Source organism: Salvelinus alpinus, chromosome 29, assembly GCF_045679555.1.
Source record: "Salvelinus alpinus chromosome 29, SLU_Salpinus.1, whole genome shotgun sequence".
Lineage (NCBI taxonomy): Eukaryota > Metazoa > Chordata > Actinopteri > Salmoniformes > Salmonidae > Salvelinus > Salvelinus alpinus.
Window position 1 is genome coordinate 6,756,601 of NC_092114.1, and position 24,340 is coordinate 6,780,940.

The window sequence follows — 24,340 nt, forward strand, 5'->3', positions numbered from 1 at the left end:
ACTGCACCGTATTGAGGGGAGGATGGATGGGGCCATGTATCGCGAGATCTTGGCCAACAACCTCCTTCCCTCAGTAAGAGCATTGAAGATGGGTCGTGGCTGGGTCTTCCAGCATGACAACGACACGAAACACACAGCCATGGCAACTAAGGAGTGGCTCCGTAAGAAGCATCTCAAGGTCCTGGAGTGGCCTAGCCAGTCTCCAGACCTGAACCCAATAGAAAATCTTTGGAGGGAGCTGAAAGTCCGTATTGCCCAGCGACAGCCCCGAAACCTGAAGGATCTGGAGAAGATCTGTAGGGAGGAGTGGGCCAAAATCCCTGCTGCAGTGTGTGCAAACCTAGTCAAGAACTACAGGAAACGTATGATCTCTGTAATTGCAAACAAAGGTTTCTGTACCAAATATTAAGTTCTGCTTTTCTGATGTATCAAATACTTATGTCATGCAATAAAATGCAAATTAATTACTTAAAAATCATACAATGTGATTTTCTGGATTTTTGTTTTAGATTCCGTCTCTCATAGTTGAAGTGTACCTATGATAAAAATTACAGACCTCTACATGCTTTGTAAGTAGGAAAACCTGCAAAATCGGCAGTGTATCAAATACTTGTTCCCCCCACTGTATGTATTGGGTCTTATAGTTTGTATGTATGTACTGGGCCTTATAGTTTGTATGTATGTATGTATGTATTGGGACATATTGTTTGTATGCATGTATGTATTGGGCCTTATAGTTTGTATGCATGTCTGTATGAATGTGTTAGGCTTTAGCTGAGATTATTCTTTACAGAGTCAAGTATATTTGTCCAGGTCTCAGTTGTTCCTTGACTAGCACCATTCATTCTCGCCGTCGATAATTCTGAAGTTAAAACTTCTAATAGTATCTGTATCTACTGGTTAAATGGGAGACAGTGAGGTGACATTCATGTAAGAGCCAACATCAATTTTGTAACTTTGTCCTAGAAGCATTTAACTACAGGGCACTCCCACATCATATGAAGGAACGTAACTCATCTTCTGCCAATATGGCACTGTCATAACATTTGTGACGATTCCTCAGGTGACTTTTAAGTAGTGGATTGTTTCTAAAGCATCTGCTGCACAGTTTGCAGTGATAGGGTTTCTCTCCAGAGTGAGTGGTCAGGTGTTGTGTCAGGTTGCCTGGGGTGGCAAAGCAATGTCCACACACAGTGCACTTGAAAGGTCTCTCTCCTGTGTGAACCGCTGTGTGTCTGGTCAGTTCTTCCTTGCGCTTGAAGCTTTTCGGACACTGTTTGCAACCATGTGGTTTCTGACCTTGGTGAGTCCACATGTGCGTTTCCAGGTGTTCCTTCTGGTCGAAGTCTTGCCCACAGTCCTTACAGCGATATGATTTCTCCCCTGTGTGGAACTTCATATGTGCTCTCAAGTATCCATTACAAGTGAAGCTTTCTCCACATTCTTTGCACTGAAATGGTTTCTCCCCCGTGTGAAGTCTCATATGCAATTTCATATATGCCTTAGTTTTGAAACTTTTCCCACATTCCTTACATTGATACTGTTTCTCTCCTGTGTGAGACACCATGTGTGTTCTCAGATTAGCATCACTAGGGAAGCATTTGCCACAAACATTACAAGTGCGTGTTGCTTTAATGTGGGATTGGAGGTGCTCTGTCAGACTTGCTATGGACTCAAATACCTCCTCACACACACCACACATTTTCGTATGCTTTGTGTGCACATTTTTCACATGGTTAACTAAAGGACCAATGTACACAAATGTACTTCCACACAGCTTGCAACAATAAGGAGAAGCATTTGTGGTCACCTTGCCTCTAGCACGGTTATGGGTGCTTGCCCATTTTCTGGGTGCTTTTAGTGTCTTTGATCCTGAAGGTAGTCCCCCGCTCTCCACTTCATTGCCACTTCCACTGTTTTCACTCTGAGCTGCAGAACAGCCTGCATATCCTTCTGATAGGGCATGTGAGGCACTGGTTGCTTCTGATACCGTGTAGAGCTCTCCATCAGGCTCGGTTTTGATCTCTTGAGGAATGCGGATGCATAACACATCCCCCTCTCTGCTCTCGGAAGTTTGGCTCGAGAAATCCATTGGATCACAGTCACTTTCCTCACAGACGGTGAATATGGAGTCTTTGGTATCAGACTCCAGCCCTTCAAGCTGCTCTTCCTCCTGATTGGTCCCAAGTTCCTGTTGTTTATCTTTAATCAGTGTGGGCTGTGGTTCCTCACTTGTGTGGAACTTCATATGTGTTTTCAAGTATCCCTTACAAGTGAAACTTTCGCCACAATCTTTGCACCAAAATGGTGTCTCCCCCGTGTGACGCCTCATATGCAAGTGCATATAGCCCTTATTTTTGAAACATTTTCCACATTCTTTGCATTGATACTGTTTCTCTCCTGTGTGAGTTACCATGTGTGTTCTCATACTAGAATCACTAGGGAAGCATTTGCCACAAACATTACACGTGCGTGTTGCTTTAATGTGGGTTTGCAGGTGCTCTGTCAGACTTGCTATGGACTCAAAGACTTCTTCACATACACCACAACGGTATTCTGCAGTAAGCTTTGTGTGCACATTTTTCACATGATTAACTAAAGGACCAATGTACACAAATGTACTTCCACACAACTTGCAACAATAAGGAGGAGCAGCATTTGTGGTCGCCCCGCTCCCAGCAGAGGTATGGGAGCTTCGTCTTTTCTTTGCTTGTTTTCTGGGTGATTTCAGTGCCTTTGATCCTGAAGGTAGTCCCCCGCTCTCCACTTCATTGTCACTTCCACTGTTTTCACTGTGAGCTGCAGAACAGCCTGCATATCCTTCTGAGAGGGAGTGTGAGGCACTGGTTGCTTCTGATACCGTGTAGAGCTCTCCATCAGGCTCGGTTTTGATCTCTTGAGGAATGCGGATGCATAACACATCCCCCTCTCTGCTCTCGGAAGTTTGGCTCAAGAAATCCATTGGATCACAGTCACTTTCCTCACAGACGGTGAATATGGAGTCTTTGGTATCAGACTCCAGCCCTTCAAGCTGCTCTTCCTCCTGATTGGTCCTGATTTCCTCTTGTTCATCTTTAATCTGTGTGGGCTCTGAGTCCTTCTCCAGACAGGGGCTCCACTTCTGCTCACAGTGCTGCCGCTCAGGGGGAACCTCCTCTTCAGAGACTGGGAGAGTAAGCTGCTGGGGGTCTAGAAAAAGGGGGAGAAAAGGATAATTAAGTGATCAATACATAATTTAACTTTTTTTTAATGTAAATAACATATGTCTATCCAGTGTTGTAGTACCCGAGTCCAGGACTCAGTCTTTCCTCGCACTCAAGACTTGACCTCGACAGGTAACTTTGATGTCAGAATGTATCTCTCTCTCTTGCATTATTCAACATGATAGCTACAACAGTAAATGTCAGATACTTTATTTGCTGCTAGCCTTACCAACGTGCAAGACACTAAGTTATCCAGCTTTGTAAGTTACAAAATGTAGCTTTGAGCACTAACACCCCAGTAAGCATGGACCGATAGCAACGTCTTTCTTTGGTGCGGTGCGGATTGGCCTTGATTCCAAAATCCACGGACGTCCGAACCAATCATAGACATCTTTGTTTCACAAGTTTGGACAGCACAGTAAAATACAGTAAAGAAAAGTATAGTACAGCACAGTAAAATACAGTAAAGAAAAGTATAGTACAGCACAGTAAAGTACAGTATAATGTAATGTACTCTACTGAATTACTCTGCTGTACTGTGCTGTTCAAATTTGTGAAACATAGCCTAGATGTCTATGATTCACTCCGATTTGGTCTCGTCCGACCAAATTTGTACTTGTTTGGGGGCAGAGCTCATTAGAATAATACCCAGCATGCATTGCACGTGTTTGTTTTTACATTCAAATTTGTGTCATTCAGCAGACGCTCTTATGCCGAGTGATTTACGGTCAGTGCATTCAACCATGGTGGATAAACAACAACATATGGGTCATTTCATGGCATCGGAATTACGCTTTGAGTTTGTTCACCTTAAACATTTATGCCAAAGAAAAACTATTGATTTAAAAGTTCATTACGGTAACACAATTACATCATGGGTCCCTGGTCTGTACTACACATAAATGCATAATTATGGATATGAATGTCATTCTCATGTTTCACAAGTTTGGGCACCCCAGCGCCTCACAGTGCAGTAGAGCAGAGTAAGGTAGAGTTCAGTACAGTATAGTTCAGAAGGCCAGCATCCCGGAGTCGCCTCTTCACTGTTGACGTTGGGACTAATATATATATATATATATGCCTCTTCACTGTTGACGTTGAGACTAATATATATATATATATATATATATAAAAAAGTCCCAACGTCAACAGTGAAGAGGCGACTAATACACACACACACACACACACACACACACACACACACACACACACACACACACACACACACACACACACACACACACACACACACACACACACACACACACACACACACACACACACTACAGTTCAAAAGTTTGGGGTCACTTAGAAATGTCCTTGTTTTTGAAAGAAAAGCACATTTGTCCATAAAAATAACATCAAATTGATCAGAAATACAGTGTAGACATTGTTAATGTTGTAGATGACTATTGTAGCTGTAAATGGCAGATTTGTTTTTGGGAATATCTACATAGGCGTACAGAGGCCCATTATCAGCAACCATCACTCCTGTGGTCCAATGGCACGTTGTGTTAGCTAATCCAAGTTTATCATTTTAAAAAGGTTAATTGATCATTAGAAAACCTTTTCGCAATTATGTTAGCACAGCTGAAAACTGTTGTTCTGATTAAAGAAGCAATAAAACTGGCCTTGTTTAGACTGGAGCGTCAGCATTTATGGGTTCAATTACAGGCTCAGAATGGCCAGAAACAAAGAACTTTCTTCTGAAACTCATCAGTCTATTCTTGTTCTGAGAAATGAAGGCTATTCCATGTGAGAAATTGCCAAGAAACTGAAGATCTCGTACAACGCTGTGTCCTACTCCCTTCACAGAACAGCGCAAACTGGCTCTAACTTTAATAGAAAGAGGAGTGGGAGGCCCCGGTGCACAACTGAGCAAGAGGCCAAGTACATTAGTGTGTCTAGTTTGAGAAACAGATGCCTCACAAGTCCTCAACTGGCAGCTTCATTAAGTAGTACCCGCAAAACACCAGTCTCAACGTCAACAGTGAAGAGGCAACTCCAGGTTGCTGGTCTTCTAACCAGAGTTCCTCTATCCAGCGTCTGTGTTTTTTTGCCCATCTTAATCTTTTCTTTTTATTGGTCAGTCTGAGATATGGCTTTTTCTTTGCAACTCTACCTAGAAGGCCAGCATCCCGGAGTCACCTCTTCAAATGTTTCTACATCAACGGGCTCGATTCGTCCTGTCACATATGTCTGTTACATAGACAAGGCAGTAGCGGTGCGAAGCCCCCCCGCACCTTGAAGCCATATTACAACATATGTGTTGTGATAATTGCGTTGTTTGTTTGCTCTATTTATTTATTTAACTTCCACTACATCTAGCTACATACATATCCTCTCAGGCCAGGGGCACAACAATGTATGAATTAATGGTTGGATAAGGAACGCCGTTATAATCATTGCCCAGTACGGAGAATTAAGTAAAACCACAAGTCCAAATCCCATCCATGGCTAATATAGGAAAGGGCTAATGTTAGCTAGCCACCAGAGGACAACAACACAACGAGATGCAACAATTCAAGTTGTTTCCGTCAATGACATATGCTCAAAGCGATTTGATAGGAGTGATGCCAAAATCCAAGCTGGCTTCCCTTTAAGAATTTTTTTTTTGTTGGTGTGCCAGGACCATTCACAGTTGAGCTCAACACTGATTGGGTAATTTTTTATACTTTTTAATTATTTTTTTAATCAAGGGAGGTCAAATGCTCACAGGCTTCCCTTGCATTCAAGGCTACTGACTGCAACAATGTCATACTCGTTTGGACAAGACAGCATCAGATCGATAGCCTACACATAGAGGTCGCTGTTTCGCTCGCTCTAATGCTTTCTCCTGTGAGATACATTCAGCCTCTTAGAATGATATATTAAACACAGAGAGACGAAAGATATGTTATGTTTATTTTTGGGGAAGCCTGGCTTCCCTTGGCATCCATGAAAACTCGCTACTGAGACAAGAAGACATTTTATTTTCATTACACAGAAGGTCAATAAAGTCTGTTTTTTTACATCCATTGCATATGACCACAGTTTCTCTCTCAATTTGAAAACTCTTTCCAACACTACCCCTCGATAACCACCAAGCCTCGCTGTGAAATAGAACATTGTCATGCTCTGATCCAGTATCTCCACATAGTTTTGCAAACAGGTGTGCGCAGTATAGTTTACAATCAAAGTTACCTGCTGCATATCTTAAAAGGTCCTCAATGTCACCATTGCCCTTGATTCTAAGCAATGGTGTGCTGCTATTTTTATTGACTTGGCCAAAGCTTTTGATACGGTAGACATTCCATTCTTGTGCTCGAACCTTGGCCCCAAGCTCTTCTCAATTTACATAAACAACATAGCTCAGGCAGTAGGAAGCTCTCTCATCCATTTATATGCAGATACAGGATTATTCTCAGCTGGCCCCTCAGATTTTGTGTTACACGCTCTATAACAAAGCGTTCTTAGTGTCCAACAAGCTGTCTCTGCCCTTAACCTTGTTCTGAACACCTTCAAAACAAACGTCATGTGGTTTGGTAAGAATAATGCCCCTCTCCCCAATGGTGTGATTACTACCTCTGAGGGTTTAGAGCTTGAGGTAGTCACCTCATACAAGTACTTGGGAGTATGGCTAGACGGTACACTGTCCTTCTCTCAGCACATATCAAAGCTGCAGGCTAAAGTTAAATCTAGACTTGGTTTCCTATATCGTAATCGCTCCTCTTTCACCCCAGCTGCCAAACTAACCCTGTTTCAGATGACCATCCTAGCCATGCTAGATTACGGAGATGTAATTTATAGATCAACAGGTAAGGGTGCTCTCGAGTGGCTAGATGTTCTTTACTATTCGGCCATCAGATTTGCCACCAATGCTCCTTATAGGACACATCACTGCACTCTATACTCCTCATCTCTGTATACCTGTCGCAAGACCCACTGTTTGATGCTTATTTATAAAACCCTCTCAGGGGGGAGTGAGGCCTATCTGAGATATCTACTGCAGCCCTCATCCTCCACATACAACACCCGTTCTGCCAGTCACATTCTGTTAAAGGTCCCCAAAGCACACACATCCCTGGGTCGCTCCTCTTTTCAGTTCGCTGCAGCTAGCGACTGGAACGAGCTGCAACAAACACTCAAACTGGACAGTTTTATCTCCATCTCTTCATTCAAAGACTCAATCATGGACACTCTTACTGACAGTTGTGGCTGCTTTGCGTAAAGTATTGTTGTCTCTGCCTTCTTGCCCTTTGTGCTGTTGTCTGTGCCCAATAATGTTTATACACCGTTTTGTGCTGCTACCATTTATGCTACCGCCATGTTGTTGTCATGTTTCTACCATGCTATGTTGTCTTAGGTCTCTCTTTATGTAGTGTTGTCTCTCTTGACGTGATGTGTGTTTTGTCCTATATTTTAATTTATTTTAATCCCTGCAGGAGGCCTTTGGGTAGGCCGTCATTGTAAATAAGAATTTGTTCTTAACTGACTTGCCTAGTTAAATAAAATAAATATCTCTGAGTTCTGCACTCAGCTCTTTTGCCACCAGTTGCTCTCAGTGTATCCATTCTAGCTCAGTGGGTGTATCATACAATGTGTCCATATGGCAGAGGGAGACACCATCATAGAGGCCTGAGATAGATGGAGCCCCATCTGTGCAAAAACATCCTATTCGATGCCATGGAATGTGTTTTTCCTCAATATAGCCATGCAAAAGTGACTATGCATAGATAATAAACAGTGAGTAGCAGCAGTGTACAAAAGGGATGGGGGGGGTCAATGTAAATTGTCCAGTGGCGATTTTATTAGTTGTTCAGCAGTCTTATGGCTTGGGGGTAGAAGCTGTTGAGGAGCCTTTTGGTCCTAGATTTGGCGCTCCGGTACCGCTTGCCGTGCGGTAGGAGAGAAAAAAAGTCAACTTGGGTTACTGGAGTTTGACAATTTTATGGGCTTTCCTTTGACATCGCCTATTGTATAGGTCCTGGATGGCAGGAAGCTTGGTCCCAGTGATGTTCCTAGCCGTTCACACTACCCTCTGTAGCGCCTTACGGTCAGATGCCATACCAGGCGGGGATGCAACCGGTCAGGATGCTCTCGATGGGGCAGTTGTAGAACTTTTTGAGGATCTGGGGACCCATGCCAAATCTTTTCAGTCTCCTGAAGGGGAAAGGGTTTTGTCGTACCCTCTTTACTGCTTCGTCTTGGTATGTTTGGACCATGATAGTTTGTTGGTGTTGTAGACACCAAGGAACTTGAAGCTCTCAACCTGCTCCACTACATCCCATGTGCCGTTTCATGCTCGGGAATCGTGATACAGAAGAATATGTCCTCTTGAATAGCATCCCCGACATGAAGCGAACCAAAGACAATGCATCTCGGCCCTCACAGCTTACATCAATTTGGAGAGCATTTGAGTCACTCAGTCAGAGTTTCCTCTTGCCTGTTAGCTATAGCTTCAATTCTTAGTTTCATAGTGTTATCTGACAAAGGTATTGTGCGTTTCTGTGCCTCTGCCTCCCCACACATTGTTTTCACCATATCAATGTGCGGCCGGTAATATCAACGTCTCTGCAATAGTGTGTGGTTTCATAGCATAGCGGGCTTAGCCATTCACCATGGGAATGATTCAAGTGCAACGGTCAAGTACAGCCTTTTCCCAAGATCTAAGGGCGCTCTCTAGTTGAATTTGGATAGATTTTAATAATTCTCATTTAGATTTAAGGATAGCCACATTACAATGATTGAGTGACAAAGATGATCGTACAATATACAGTATATCACAAAAGTGAGTACACCCCTCACATTTTTGTAAATATTTGAGTATATCTTTTCATGTGACAACACTGAAGAAATGACACTTTGCTACAATGTAAAGTAGTGAGATTACAGCTTGTATAACAGTGTAAATTTGCTGTCCCCTCAAAATAACTCACAGACATTAATGTCTAAACCGCTGGCAACAAAAGTGAGTACACCCCTAAGTGAAAACGTCCAAATTGGGCCCATTTAGCCATTTTCCCTCCCCGGTGTCATGTGACTCGTTAGTGTTACAAGGTCTCAGGTGTGAATGGGGAGCAGGTGTGTTAAATTTGGTGTCATCGCTCTCACACTCCCTCATACTGACTGGTCACTGGAAGTTCAACATGGCACCTCATGGCAAAGAACTCTCTGAGGATCTGAAAAAAATAATTGTTGCTCTACATAAAGATGGCCTGGGCTATAAGAAGATTTCCAAGACCCTGAAACTGAGCTGCAGCACGGTGGCCAAGACCATACAGCGGTTTAACTGGACAGGTTCCACTCAGAACAGGCCTCGCCATGGTTGACCAAAGAAGTTGAGTGCACGTGCTCAGCGTCATATCCAGAGGTTGTCTTTGGGAAATAGACGTATGAGTGCTGCCAGCATTGCTGCAGAGGTTGATGGGGTGGGGGGTCAGCATGTCAGTGCTCAGACCATACGCCGTACACTGCATCAAATTGGTCTGCATGGCTGTCGTCCCAGAAGGAAGCTTTTTCTAAAGATGATGCACAAGAAAGCCCACAAACAGTTTGCTGAAGACAAGCAGACTAAGGACATGGATTACTGGAACCATGTCCTACGGTCTGATGAGACCAAGATAAACTTATTTGGTTCAGATGGTGTCAAGTGTGTGTGGTGGCAACCAGGTGAGGAGTACAAAGACAAGTGTGTCTTGCCTACAGTCAAGCATGGTGGTGTCATGGTCTGGGGCTGCGTGAGTGCTGCTGGCACTGGGGAGCTACAGTTCATTGAGGGAACCATGAATGCCAACATGTACTGTGACATACTGAAGCAGAGCATGATCCCCTCCCTTCGGAGACTGGGCTGCAGGGCAGTATTCCAACATGATAACGACCCCAAACACACCTCCAAGACGACCACTGCCTTGCTAAAGAAGCTGAGGGTTAAGGTGATGGACTGGCCAAGCATGTCTCCAGACCTAAACCCTATTGAGCATCTGTGGGGCATCCTCAAACGGAAGGTGGAGGAGTGCAAGGTCTCTAACATCCACCAGCTCCGTGATGTCGTCATGGAGGAGTGGAAGAGGACTCCAGTGGCAACCTGTGAAGCTCTGGTGAACTCCATGCCCAAGAGGGTTAAGGCAGTGCTGGAAAATGATGGTGGCCACACAAAATATTGACACTTTGTGCCCAATTTGGACATTTTCACTTAGGGGTGTACTCACTTTTGTTGCCAGCGGTTTAGACATTAATGGCTGTGTGTTGAGTTATTTTGAGGGGACAGCAAATTTACACTGTTATACAAGCTGTACACTCACTACTTTACATTGTAGCAAAGTGTCATTTCTTCAGTGTTGTCACATGAAAAGATATACTCATATTTACAAAAATGTGAGGGGTGTGCTCACTTTTGTGATATACTGTGTATATATATATATAGAAACGTCCTCTCACTGTCAACTGCGTTTACTTTCAGCAAACTTAACAAGTGTAAGTATTTGCATGAACATAACAAGATTCAACAACTGAGACAAACTGAACAAGTTCCACAGACATGTGACTAACAGAAATGGAATAATGTGTCTCTGAACAAAGGGGGGGGGGGGGGGGGTCAAGATCAAAAGTAACTGCAGTGCATCTCCTCCTCATGGACTGCACCAGATTTGCCAGTTCTTGCTGTGAGATGTTACCCCACTCTTCCACCAAGGCACCTGCCAGTTCCCGGACATTTCTGGGGGGAATGGCCCTAGCCCTCACCCTCCGATCCAACAGGTCCCAGACGTGATCTGGGCTCGTTGCTGGCCATGGCAGAACACTGACATTCCTGTCTTGCAGGAAATCACACACAGAACAAGCAGTATGGCTGGTGGCATTGTCATGCTGGAGGGTCATGTCAGGATGAGCCTGCAGGAAGGGTACCACATGAGGGAGGATGTCTTCCCTGTAACGCATAGCGTTGAGATTGCCTGCAATGACAATAAGCTCAGTCCGATGATGCTGTGACACACCGCCCCAGACCATGACGGACCCTCCACCTCCAAACCGATCCCGCTCCGGAGTACAGGCCTCGGTGTAATGCTCATTCCTTTAACGATAAACGTGAATCCGACCATCACCCCTGGTGAGACAAAACCGCGACTTGTCAGTGAAGAGCACTTTTAGCCTGTCCTGTCTGGTCCAGCAACGGTGGATTTGTGCCCATAGGCGACGCTGTTGCCGGTGATGTCTGGTGAGGACCTGTCTTACAACAGGCCTACAAGCCCTCAGTCCAGCCTCAGCTTATTGTGGACAGTCTGAGCACTGATGGAGGGATTGTGCATTCTTGGTCTAACTCGGGCAGTTGTTGTTGCCATCCTGTACCTGTCCTGCAGGTGTGATGTACCGATCCTGTGCAGGTTTTGTTACACGTGGTCTGCCACTGTGAGGACGATCAGCTGTCCGTCCTGTCTCCCTGTAGCGCTGTCTTAGGCGTCTCACAGTACGGACATTGAAATGTATTGCTCTGGCCACATCTGCAGTCCTCATGCCTCCTTGCAGCATGCCTAAGGCACGTTCACGCAGATGAGCAGGGACCCTGGGCATCTTTCTTTTGGTGTTTTTCAGTCAGTAGAAAGGCCTCTTTTGTGTCCGAAGTTTTCATAACTATAACCTTAAATTGCCTACCGTTTGTAAGCTGTAATTATCTTAACGACCGTTCCACAGGTGCATGTTCATTATTTGTTTATGGTTCATTGAACAAGCATGGGAAACAGTGTTTAAACCCTTTACAATGAAGATCTGTGAAGTTCTGTGAAGTTATTTGGATTTTTACGAATTATCTTTGAAAGACAGGGTCCTGAAAAAAGGAACATAGTTTTTTTTGATGAGTTATATATATATATTTTACCAGGATTTTGAAATTAAACATGGGGTCGCGACCCCTAGTTTGGGACCCGCTGTGCTAGGGACTATGTCCTATGAAACTCATGCAATAACATTAGCTAATGTTTTGTTTACAAGATGTTTAGCTAGCTAGTTAGTTACTGTTTGATAAATAAATCCCAAAATACTGCTGATTCAAATTGAACAGAGCAAGTAGTGGGTATTTACATCATTACCTATCTGTACTTGATTCGATCGCTGTACCGTTAAGTCAACACAAACCTGTTCTGTGCGGTTTGAAATCCAGCAGACGTCGAAGACGTTCGTTCTCCTCCTTTGAACGAGAGATTTCCTCCTGGTACTCAGTTACTGTTCTCTCTACTACTCCAGCTATCTCTACAGCCGCCGCTGTTAGCCGTTCAGTAATATACACATTGAACAACGCCAGTTTAGACATTTTGAGAGGTATGAAAGTCGAGGTTTCTTTGTGTTTTTGTCAGCTATATTTTTTTCGCCAGAGGGAGAAAATGTATTCCAGATGATGGTGCTACTATTTCCCACAATCCTCCGCTGATTCCGGTTCCTGTTTTTCAGGAAGTTGGGTGTTTGACAGCTGAGACAGAAAATAGATCACAGGGACCGCTCTCAAAGAAACTAATAAATAAAGGATAACTACTCAATCATCTGTACAAGCCTGTAACCCAATACACTATGTCAAGGCAATCCAACCGAACCACAGACGGCAAGAAGATGGTAAGGAGTCGCGTTCTGCTAATGCTACTTAGCATACTCAATTAATGCTAAGTTAGCTAGTTACAGTATTAAGTTAAACTAACGGTAGCTAATTTAGACGACAAACTGCCTTTTATTAACCTCCAAAAACAGCTTAATATGTTGATATAATAATGCGTGTTTTGATGAAGTATTAACGACACATCAGCTTAACAGTAGTGCAAATTTGATATTCAGTGATCATTTAATGAATGACAAATACAGGAAGCTAGTCTGGCTAGTTATTGTAGCTAGCATTTAATTCGCTAGCTAGCACCATGGCACACTCACTAAGTCACTGCAACTTGTTTGCAGCTAGCTAGTTACTAAAATGGCAGTAAGTGTTTCGATTTTTTTTATTCGAGCATAGTTACCTTTCGCATTTGTTAAACATGAGCTGATAGCCTGGCATGGATGGCAATTGGCATATCAAAATCTGCCCCGATGATATTGGTACTTCATCGTAGCTGACCTATGTACCTGACCCAAGTCTACGCTACGTTTAGTAAGGCCGAATTAATTTGTGAAAATGACTTATCTGCAATACAATAAATCATTCACTGTCTTTGAATCAATTAATGATGTCTGTAGTTTTGACGTTTTTACACAAGGGGGTGCTGGCAACTAAGTTTTCTCCTCTCTCAATTCAATTTCATTATAAGGGGCTTTATTGGCATGGGAAACACATATTTACATTGCCAAAGCAAGTGAAATAGATAATAAACAAAAGTGAAATTAACAATAAAACATGAACAGTAAATATTACACTCAGTTCCAAAATAACATGTAAAATGTCTATATACAGTGTTGTAACTACTGTACCAGTCAAGTTAGGACATGTTTTTTTCTTTGCTTTTACTGTTTTCTACATTGTAGAATAATAGTGAAGACATCAACTATGAAATAACACATATGGAATAATGTACTAACCAAAAAAGTGTTAAACAAATCTAAATCTATATATATTATGTTTATAAGTAGACACCCTTTGCCTTGATGACAACTTTGCACATTCTTGGCATTCTCTCAACCAGCTTCATGAGGTAGTCACCTGGAATGCATTTATATTAACAAGTGTGCCTTGTTAAAAGTTAATTTGTGGAATTTCTTTCCTTCTTAATGCGTTTGAGCCAATCAGTTGGGTTGTGACAAGGTAGGGGTGGTATACAGAAGATTACCCTATTTGGTAAAGACCAAGTCCATATTATGGCAAAACAGCTCAAATAAGCAAAGAGAAATGACAGTCCATCATTACTTTCAGACATGAAGGTCAGTCAATACTGAACATTTCAATAACTTTTTCTTCAAGTGCAGTCGCAAAAACCATCAAGCGCTATGATGGAACTGGCTCTCATGAGGACCACCACAAGAAAGGAAGACCCAGAGTTACTGCTGCAGAGGATAAGTTCATTGGAGTTACCAGCCTTTGAAGTTTCAGCCCAAATAAATGCTTCACAGAGTTCAAGTAACAGACACATCTCAACATCAACTGTTCAGAGGAGACTACGTGAATCAGGCTTTCATGGTCGAATGGCGTCAAAGAAACCACTACTAAAGGACACCAATATGAAGAAGAGACTTGCTTGGGCCAAGAAACACGAGCAATGGACATTAGACTGGTGGAAATTTGGCCTTTGGTCTGATGAGTCCAGATGTGAGTCCACCGTGTCTTTGTGAGTCCACCGTGTCTTTGTGAGTCCACCGTGTCTTTGTGAGACGCGGAGTAGGTGAACGGATGATCTCCCGCATGTGTAATTCCCACCGTGAAGTATGGAGGTGGAGGTGTGATGGTGCTTTTTTTGGTGACACTGTCAGTGATTTATTTAGAATTCAAGGCATACTTAACCAGCATGGCTACCACAGCATTCTGCAGCGATACGCCATCCCATCTTGTTTGCGCATAGAAGGACAATCATTTGTTTTTCAACAGGACAACGACCCAACACACCTCCAGGCTGTGTAAGGGCTATTTTAACAAGAAGGAGAGTGATGGAGTGCTGCATCAGATGACCTGGCCTCCACAATCACCTGACCTCAACCCAATTGAGATTGTTTGGGATGAGTTGGACCGCAGTGAAGGAAAAGCAGCCAACAAGTGCTCAGCATATGTGGGAACTGCTTCAAGACTGTTGGAAAAGCATTCCCGTTGACTACTTCCTGAAGCTGGTTTCTGATAATGCAAAGGGTGGCTACTTTGAAGAATCTCAAATATTGTTAAACACTTTTTTGGTTACTACCTACTACTAGCCTAATGGTTAGGGCATTGGACTAGTAACCAAAAGGGTTGCAAGATCGAATCCCCGAGCTGACAAGGTAAAAATATGTCGTTCTGCCCCTGAACAAGGCAGTTAACCCACTGTTCCTAGGCCGTCATTGAAAATAAGAATTTGTTCTGAACTGACTTGCCTAGTTAAATAAAGGTAAAATAAATAAATATGTTATTTCATAGTTTTGATGTCTTCACTATTATTCTACAATGTAGAAAATGGTAAAAAGAAAACTAACTTGAATGTTAGGTGTGTCCTAACTTTTCAAATATGGGTTGTATTTACAATGGTGTATGTTTTTCACTGGTTGCCCTTTTCTTGTGGCATCAGGTCACAAATCTTGCTGCTGTGATTGCACACTGTGGAATTTCACCCAATAGATCTCTGTTTCTCTGTGTAGAACTCAGAGCTGTTCACTCTGACGTACGGAGCCCTGGTAACCCAGCTATGTAAGGACTATGAGAACGACGAGGAGGTCAACAAACAGCTGGATAAGATGTGAGTTTCTTATCTTCTTCTCAACAAACTCTGCTTAGCCCTTTCACTTATAATTGATCAAGGAAAGGAGACGAGGAGAGTAATTGAGTCACGTGTGTGTGTGTGTGTGTGTGTGAAGTGTGCTGCTTGTTGTGAACGTGTCAAATGTGCCACTCCTCAACGTTTCATTTTCAGCTTATCCTTTACTCGGCAAATGGACAAAGTGGAGCTACTGCTCTCGGCCTCTGAAGTGTCCCCTTAACCTGCAGCACACTGACACATTCTCCATCCCTCTTGAACTCCCTCTTGAAATGATGTTGTGTGTGTGTGTGAGTTGGTCTGTAAAGGTTTTCTGCTCTGCCTAACTGATACACCTACTGTAGCACGTCCCAAATATGGTTCAATCAGGTGACGATCTCATCTTACTCCTTAATAGGGTCCAGATGTTTGTCTATCGCTCTCTATATCTCTCTCCCTCTTTCTTTCAGCTTTGCTCAATTCAGCATTGAGGTCTGACTAAGCCAGTGTTCATGCCTGAAATATTTAAGGGAGGTGTGGAATCTCTGCTCTAAAGTGGTAGAGTAAGACATGTTTAAGGGAGGTGTGAATCTGCTCTATAGTGGTAGAGTAAGACATATTTAAGGGAGGTGTGAATCTCTGCTCTAAAGTGGTAGAGTAAGACATATTTAAGGGAGGTGTGAATCTGCTCTAAAGTGGTAGAGTAAGACATATTTAAGGGAGGTGTGAATCTCTGCTCTAAAGTGGTAGAGTAAGACATATTTAAGGGAGGTGTGAATCTGCTCTAAAGTGGTAGAGTAAGACATATTTAAGGGAGGTGTGAATCTCTGCTCTATAGTGGTAGAGTAAGACATATTTAAGGGAGGTGTGAATCTCTGCTCTAAAGTGGTAGAGTAAGACATATTTAAGGGAGGTGTGAATCTGCTCTATAGTGGTAGAGTAAGACATATTTAAGGGAGGTGTGAATCTCTGCTCTATAGTGGTAGAGTAATACATATTTAAGGGAGGTGTGAATCTCTGCTCTATAGTGGTAGAGTATTTGGCACCTTTCTTTACTCACTCTTTTTTCCCCTCTTGTTTTTTTCCCAGGGGATATAATATCGGAGTGCGTCTCATCGAAGACTTCTTGGCGCGCTCCAGCATTGGGAGGTGTCAGGATTTCAGAGAAACGGCCGATGTCATCGCTAAGGTAACGGGAACGTCCCTGAGCCAATCAGAGCATGACCATGGAACCCTCCCAGAAAAGAGAGGCAAGGGGGAAGAAAGGGGGGGAAGAAAAGATGAAGAAAGAAACAGACAGGGAAAGAGAAAAGGACAGGGGGAAAGAGAAGAGGAGGAGGGAGGGGGAGAGAGAGAGAGCTGGGAAAAAGACTGAGGGAAGGAGGTTGACTATGAATGAATGTGAGTTAGAGAGCGAGGGAGTCAGCGACTGGAATTTGAACTCCAACCTGCAGTAGTTTCTGAGCTTTCATAGCTCCTCTCTACTGCTTTTCATTTTTCTGCACTCACTCAGCTAGGGAAGCATCTCAACTATTTCACTGCAAAGCCAACTGGCCCCTTTCCCGTGTGTGTGTGTGTGTGTGTGTGTGTGTGTGTGTGTGTGTGTGTGTGTGTGTGTGTGTGTGTGTGTGTGTGTGTGTGTGTGTGTGTGTGTGTGTGTGTGTGTGTGTGTGTGTGTGTGTGTGTGTGTGTGTGTGTAGGGGCTCTTGTTCTTCACTGCTTGTTGTCTTTGTTATACAATAGTCCGGGCAGCATTGTCAACCAACACCCAGGGTGAAGCAACCCTCGCCTAAGTACATTTAGTTCACACTGAAGGAATGACCAACTCGTGCTTGTGTCTATGTGGTCAGACAGTAGTCTGCTGTACTCCTGAGCATCAGGCCCAGTACTAAATCGCTGTAGACTTGTCAAGCTCAAACACTACTTGTCTCACCTGGTGGTTGACATCCAGGCTCCCTCAGCACTCTGTTCTAACAGTGCTACTAAGTCCTTTCACAGGTCTAACCTCTCAGCACTATGTTCTAACAGTGCTACTAAGTCCTTTCACAGGTCTAACCTCTCAGCACTCTGTCTAACAGTGCTACTAAGTCCTTTCACAGGTCTAACCTCTCAGCACTCTGTTCTAACAGTGCTACTAAGTCCTTTCACAGGTCTAACCTCTCAGCACTCTGACCTAACAGTGCTACTAAGTCCTTTCACAGGTCTAACCTCTCAGCACTCTATTCTAACAGTGCTACCAAGTCCTTTCACAGGTCTAACCTCTCACTGTAGGTTCAGGTATAGGGAAGGCAGTAGTATGGAATGTTGTGCTGGATATTGAACTGGTAGCCTCAACTGCCGTTTAGACTGAGATAACCAGCCACCTTGCTACCAGCGACCAGTCATTTTCAAGGAGGAGACACATGGCGACTTAGCGCTCAGCGACGAGAGCGTTAGAGACCAGTGTTGAATATGTCCCCAGTTTATGCACATTTCAGCAACTCCACCGCAAGATGGGGCAGCTCTCGCTGGCAAGCTTTGACATTGGCTAACAACCGAACTACCATCATACAGTTTTTAAAAGAGACGTTCACTAGGGCAGATCTCCACGACTTGATCGCTTGTTATCTCGGCAAGTGTGAGACCCTGGTACACTCCCTGGCCTAGTCCTCTCTCTTCAACCCTCTCTCAGTACAATACATGTGACAATGTCAGTGTCGGCATTCAGTGATGAATCTTATGAGAGCAATAGTCTCTGTTCCATTTATAAATGCAGTACTAACACCATTGTAACACTAACAGCATTGTATGATTGCATGTGTTGTCCACTAGGTGGCGTTTAAGATGTACCTGGGCATCACCCCCAGTGTGACCAACTGGAGCCCAGCAGGGGATGAGTTGTCCCTCATCCTGGAGAGTAACCCCCTTGTGGACTTTGTAGAGCTGCCTGACAACCACAGCTCCCTGGTCTACTCCAACCTGCTGTGTGGGGTACTCCGAGGAGCTCTGGAGATGGTAAGGAGGGGGAGGGTGTGTGTGTACTCCAACCTGCTGTGTGGGGTACTCCGAGGAGCTCTGGAGATGGTAAGGAGGGGGAGGGTGTGTGTGTACTCCAACCTGCTGTGTGGGGTACTCCGAGGAGCTCTGGAGATGGTAAGAATAGATGGTGCTTCTTTAGGCCTTTTCACACGAGCCTAACCAAGCTGTACTGTGCTGGTCTGGATACGTATCCAGCATCTTTGTTGGAACCGTGCTAAAAAAAGGACAATGTGAAAAGAAAATAACAGAGCCAGCACAAGGTGTCGGCACGGCAGTGTGAACATTCTATTTGTGTGCATTACACTGAGTATACCAAACAGTAGGAACACCTTCCTAATATTGAGTTGCACCCCTCCCTTTGCCCTCAGAACAGCCTCAATTCGTTGGGTCATGGACTCTACAAGGTATCCAAAGCGTTCCACAGGGATGCTGGCACATGTTGATTGAAATGCTTCCCACAGTTGTCAAGTTTGCTGGTTGTCCTGTGGGTGGTTGACCATCCTTGATACACGCAAACTGTTGAGTGTGAAAAACCCAACAGCATTGCAGTTCTTGACACAAACCGGGGAGCCTCTGAATGGCACACACACAAGCCATGTCTCATTTGTCTCAAGGCTTAAACATCCTTCTTTAACCTTTCTCCTCCCCTTCATCTACACTGATGTGAGGTGGATTTAACAAGTTACATCAATAAGGGATCATAGCTTTCACCTGGATTCACCTGGTCAGTCGTTCTTGGAAAGAGCAGGTGTTCTTAATGTTTTGTACACTCAGTGTATGTTATTATGTTCACGTGTTGTGAATAATATCTTCCTCTCTCCTCCAGGTACAGATGGCAGTGGATGTGAAGTTTGCTCAGGACACCCTGAGAGGAGACAATGTCACAGAGATCCGCATGAAGTTCATCAAGAGGATGGAGGAGAACCTTCCGGCCGGAGATGAGTGAGAGAAACAGAGAGAGGGACAAACCACCACCCTCCACCACTCTTCTCTTCCCACTCTCCATCCATCCTCAATCTGATGTCACTCAAGGAGGTACGGAGAGAGAGAGATGTATAATGATAAACCCTTGACTGAAAGAAAGGAGAGACCGAGAATCAAGAAATCAAGTCCTTGGGCGCGTCGGAAATCCATCTTTCTCTCCTTGTCTCCTTTCCTTCCTCTGCACTGGTCTAAATACAAAGGTCCGACAGGTGGAAGTTATATGCGTTTTGCCATATATGATGCATTTTACATCAGGATGATGTGGCCGGTGACACTGCTTCTTGAAATATCCAATATCTTGAAAACTTGACTGCTGACCTGCAAGACATTGTGGGGACTAATGAAACCAATACCAAAATATAGTTTGGAGTGGAATTGACCTTTAAATGCTTCATAACTACCAGCGATAGTAGTGCAGATAAAGTAAAGGAGAGGTGGTTTTTGAGATATACCCATAGAGATGGGTAGAGGACTCATCTTTGCCATTATAGTGTCTGTGACAGCATGGACAGCGCCATTGAGGCTACAACCCATAGGAATCCCCACCCAGTTGACTACTTTGAAATGGCGGAAGCATGGTGGAAGCCCTCAATGACGCTGCCCATGCTAAAACTGCCTTTTGGCCACTGAAGGACTCTATCATTCTCTATGGATGTACCCTTCTGCAGAACTATGACTCCTGACCTTCTGCTCATCTGACCCCCCCCCCCCCAACCATTCAACTTTCATCTCTGCTCCTTTGATGAGAAACTCCTTGGATACTTCATCTCATATGTTAATTTCTAGGGCCAGGAGTCTTACCCTAATGGAACGTTTTTTAATTGACTTGCAATTCTGTTAAGTTAATACATTTCACATGTGTATCACTGAATGGAATATGATGGTCCATTACCAAGTCAAAGTTGATGGTCTCAATTGTGTAGTACACGGTGAAAAATATTATTATTATTTTTTTTTTTAACTTTCGTCTGTCCCTTTTTTTAAATGCAAGATCATCAAGATTCTATTAATATCTATGTGTATAAGATATTTATTTGTTGTCATGTAAGATACTGTCACTGTATGGCAGTGGTACATTTAAGTAGGCTGATGTCATTATTAATAAACTCATCATGACACATCCAGTGGGTGCTGTATCACTGCAGTAATCACAGCTTCAGCTGGCCCCTAAGTGGTACACTTTTGTCCATGAGTAACATAGTAGGGCCTGTGTGCCTCGTTAACCTGTTGCAGGTCTCCTCACACGAATGTAATGACGTGTCACACAGACTCTTCCCCTGTGGCTGGTCGCCGGGTACCACCCCAGTGCACTGTGGGACTATTGTTCCTCTGGAGCAGCTTTGTCCAGTCAAGCAACAATAACACACACCTAATGCCTTTCAGAGGTTTGTTCAGGTTACATAGAAGCAATCAGGACCTGTGGACGTATGTGCCTGTGTGTCTGACAGCCATGTTTTAGGAACAGACACTTTTTAACAGGGTGCCTAGAACAGGGGTGTGTGTGTGTGAGAGAGGGCAGGGTGTTTGGAAGGGGCTAGCAAGGCAAGACGTTAAAGGCCTCTGGTTCCTGAGCCAGAGGCCCATTCTGTCTGTAACACCTGTGAATGAACTGATGTCATCCAGTAGTCACCAACTCAACCGCTCACCTCGTCAATCACCACAGAGCTGGTCATTTCTCTCTCTCACACACAAACACACACACATGGTTCCATGGTTTCCATGATTTGAGGTAATCAGTAGATTGCACTACTGACCGTAGCCACCAGAGGTCACTGTGGGCATTGCATTCCCCAACACTCTCTACAAAAACATTTCTCTCTTCAGGTCGCTTTCCCGTTTTGAGAGTAAAATGAAGTTTCCCCTTAGACACTGATCCAAGATCCGTTTTGTGTTAACCCCTTTTAATGGTGAAGGTTATGATTTGGGGTGGGTGATGATCCTCAGATTTTGGTGGTGTTGGTATTTAATGGCATTGAAAAACATTAAGGTTTACATACGTGGGTAAGTAGGTTACACTGCACATCATTATTTTATCAAATTAAATGTATGATAATGGTAAAACAACCTCCCCTCGACAGACAGACAGTTCAAGACAGGTTTGATAAAATCAATGCGTGTATGATGTCTGCATGCTTTCCCTCCTCCAGGGACGGGGCGGTCACTCATTGCTAACTGACAGACATTCATTGCTCAGCCTGTAAAATCAGAGACATTTGAAAGGATAAACAGCGGAAAGTGGACACACTGTGAGGGCTGTCAACGTGAGACCAGAAGAGCACTGTGAGGGCTGTCAACGTGAGACCAGAAGAGCACTGTGAGGGCTGTCAACGTGAGACCAGAAGAGCACTGTGAGGGCTGTCAACGTGAGACCAGAAGAGCACTGTGAGGGCTGTCAACGTGAGACCAGAAGAGCACTGTGAGGGCTGTCAACGTGAGACCAGAAGAGCACTGTGAGGGCTGTCAACGTGAGACCAGAAGAGCACTGTCAGGGCTGTCAACGAGAGACCAGAAGAGCACTGTGAGGGCTGTCAACGTGAGACCAGAAGAGCACTGTGAGGGCTGTCAACGTGAGACCAGAAGAGCACTGTGAGGGCTGTCAACGTGAGACCAGAAGAGCACTGTGAGGGCTGTCAACGTGAGACCAGAAGAGCACTGTGAGGACTGTCAACGTGAGACCAGAAGAGCACTGTGAGGGCTGTCAACGTGAGACCAGAAGAGCACTGTGAGGACTGTCAACGTGAGACCAGAAGAGCACTGTGAGGGCTGTCAACGTGAGACCAGAAGAGCACTGTGAGGGCTGTCAACGTGAGACCAGAAGAGCACTGTGAGGGCTGTCAACGTGAGACCAGAAGAGCACTGTGAGGGCTGTCAACGTGAGACCAGAAGAACACTGTGAGGGCTGTCAACGTGAGACCAGAAGAGCACTGTGAGGACTGTCAACGTGAGACCAGAAGAGCACTGTGAGGGCTGTCAACGTGAGACCAGAAGAGCACTGTGAGGGCTGTCAACGTGAGACCAGAAGAGCACTGTGAGGACTGTCAACGTGAGACCAGAAGAGCACTGTGAGGGCTGTCAACGTGAGACCAGAAGAGCACTGTGAGGGCTGTCAACGTGAGACCAGAAGAGCACTGTGAGGGCTGTCAACGTGAGACCAGAAGAGCACTGTGAGGCCTATAAGGTGTGTCTATGCATCAGTGGAGGCTGCTGAGGGGAGGAAGGCTCATAATAACGGCTGTAACGGAGCAACAAACCATGTGTTTGATGTCTTTGATACTATTCCACTCCAGCCATTACCACGAGCCTGTCCTCCTCAAATAAGATGCCACCAACCTCCTGTGCTATGCACTGTAGGCCGATAATGTGCACGTTGGATAGCGAGAGGGGAGGAAATGGTTTTGTGCAGACGTTCCATGTAAATCATTTGGCAGAATTAGAGCCGTGTACCAGGGGGATATACAGCTGGGATACTGTGGACTGTTGCTGTGAGAACCTGTATCACTCTTCCACATGCTTTAAGGAATTTAGGAGTGTGCACACGCACATGCTCGCAGGACACAGGAGCAAACACACACTCACTCTTGTCCTCACTTCCTGACTCGAAAAACAATTGGATGTGTTACAATTCATACTTGAAGGTCATCAGGTCTTTAAAGCTCAGGGCAAGAACTGTATCTGGGTTAGGAGTATCTCTCCCCCCCTCCCCCCCCCCTCTCTCCCCCTCTCTCTCTCTCTCTCTCTCTCTCTCTGTGTCTGTCTCTCTCTCTCCCCCTCTATCTGTGTCTCTCTCCCCCCCTCTCCCCCCCCCCCCCCCCCTCTCTCTCTCTGTGTCTGTCTGTCTCATGGTTGTTAAACAGCACACAGAAACACACACGAGGGACAGAGCCTCACCATCATTCATATCCCAGACACACAATTTGTTCAGTCTGCCATCGTCACACTTCGCTCTACATATGGCTCCCTATATTTTTCAATAAACTTTATTAGGACAGCTCCGGCAGGCAAGCAGCAAATGTTATATACCCGAGAGGATGCAGGCCGATAACGGCAGCTAAACACTTCCATAGGGTCTTTATGGGAAACAAATGGAGAATAACACTCTGTGACAGAGAAGGCTTAGCAAGTGCATGGATGGCCCTGAGATGGCCTATACGCTTATTGAATACCCCATCCTTCTTCCATCACCTCTCCATCCCCCCAGGGCTGGCTCTAGCCTTTTGAGGGCCCTATGCGAGATTCTACACAAAAGTATAAAATAATACCCAATCAGCGTTGAGCTAAACTGAGTGAGCTCAACTGTGAATGGTCCTGGCGCACCAAAAAAAGTGTCAAGGGAAGCCAATTTGGATTTGGCTTCACACCAATCACATCAAAGCTGAATGTCATTTACAGAAAAAACTTGAATTGTTGCATTTCATTGTGTCATTGTCCTTCGGTGGCAAGCTAGCTAGCTAAAATCTTCCCTATCCTAAATCAGCCATGCGTGCATATAGGGATTTGGACTTGTGGTTTTACTTAATTCTTCATACTGGCTATTCTGATCCAGCCATAGATTGATATATTGTGCCCCTGGCCTGAGAGGATGGAAGTTCAAAAAGTAGCTAGATGTAATAGGCTATTAACTAGCTGGCCTGGCGCATTGTTGCCCATGAAAGGAAGTTAGGCTAGCGAGCAAGCAATTTAGCCAGTTAGCCAAGGACAACAAATACTAAAAGCACGTACTGTATGACAGAGTGATAGACCGTTTCGGAAACATGAGAGAGGAGGATGGCATTGGTG

At 44.5% G+C, this 24,340-nt stretch overlaps 2 protein-coding genes across 2 annotated transcripts; one reads left to right on the forward strand and one right to left on the reverse strand.

The window, feature by feature from the left end:
- Positions 1-849: 849 nt before the first annotated feature.
- LOC139558757 (zinc finger protein 665-like) lies at positions 850-12,633 on the reverse strand. The gene is made up of 2 exons (XM_071374171.1): positions 12,312-12,633; positions 850-3,189 (listed from the first exon to the last, which is right to left on the reverse strand). The coding sequence occupies exons 1-2, from the start codon at positions 12,484-12,486 to the stop codon at positions 995-997; spliced, it is 2,370 nt and encodes a 789-aa protein (XP_071230272.1). The 5' UTR covers positions 12,487-12,633; the 3' UTR covers positions 850-994.
- Positions 12,599-20,684, forward strand: LOC139558758 (trafficking protein particle complex subunit 3-like). Its single transcript, XM_071374172.1, has 5 exons — positions 12,599-12,782; positions 15,468-15,565; positions 16,652-16,751; positions 18,374-18,556; positions 19,407-20,684. The coding sequence occupies exons 1-5, from the start codon at positions 12,741-12,743 to the stop codon at positions 19,524-19,526; spliced, it is 543 nt and encodes a 180-aa protein (XP_071230273.1). The 5' UTR covers positions 12,599-12,740; the 3' UTR covers positions 19,527-20,684.
- The last annotated feature ends 3,656 nt before the right edge of the window (positions 20,685-24,340 follow it).

Coding starts and splice junctions, on each gene's coding strand:
- LOC139558758 (XM_071374172.1), top strand. CDS start 12,741: ATGTCAAGGCAATCCAACCGAACCACAGACGGCAAGAAGATG. Junction 12,783..15,467: donor CCACAGACGGCAAGAAGATG/GTAAGGAGTCGC, acceptor TTCTCTGTGTAG/AACTCAGAGCTGTTCACTCT. Junction 15,566..16,651: donor AACAAACAGCTGGATAAGAT/GTGAGTTTCTTA, acceptor TTTTTTTCCCAG/GGGATATAATATCGGAGTGC.
- LOC139558757 (XM_071374171.1), bottom strand. CDS start 12,486: ATGTCTAAACTGGCGTTGTTCAATGTGTATATTACTGAACGGCTAACA. Junction 3,190..12,311: donor TTTCAAACCGCACAGAACAG/GTTTGTGTTGAC, acceptor CCCTTTTTCTAG/ACCCCCAGCAGCTTACTCTC.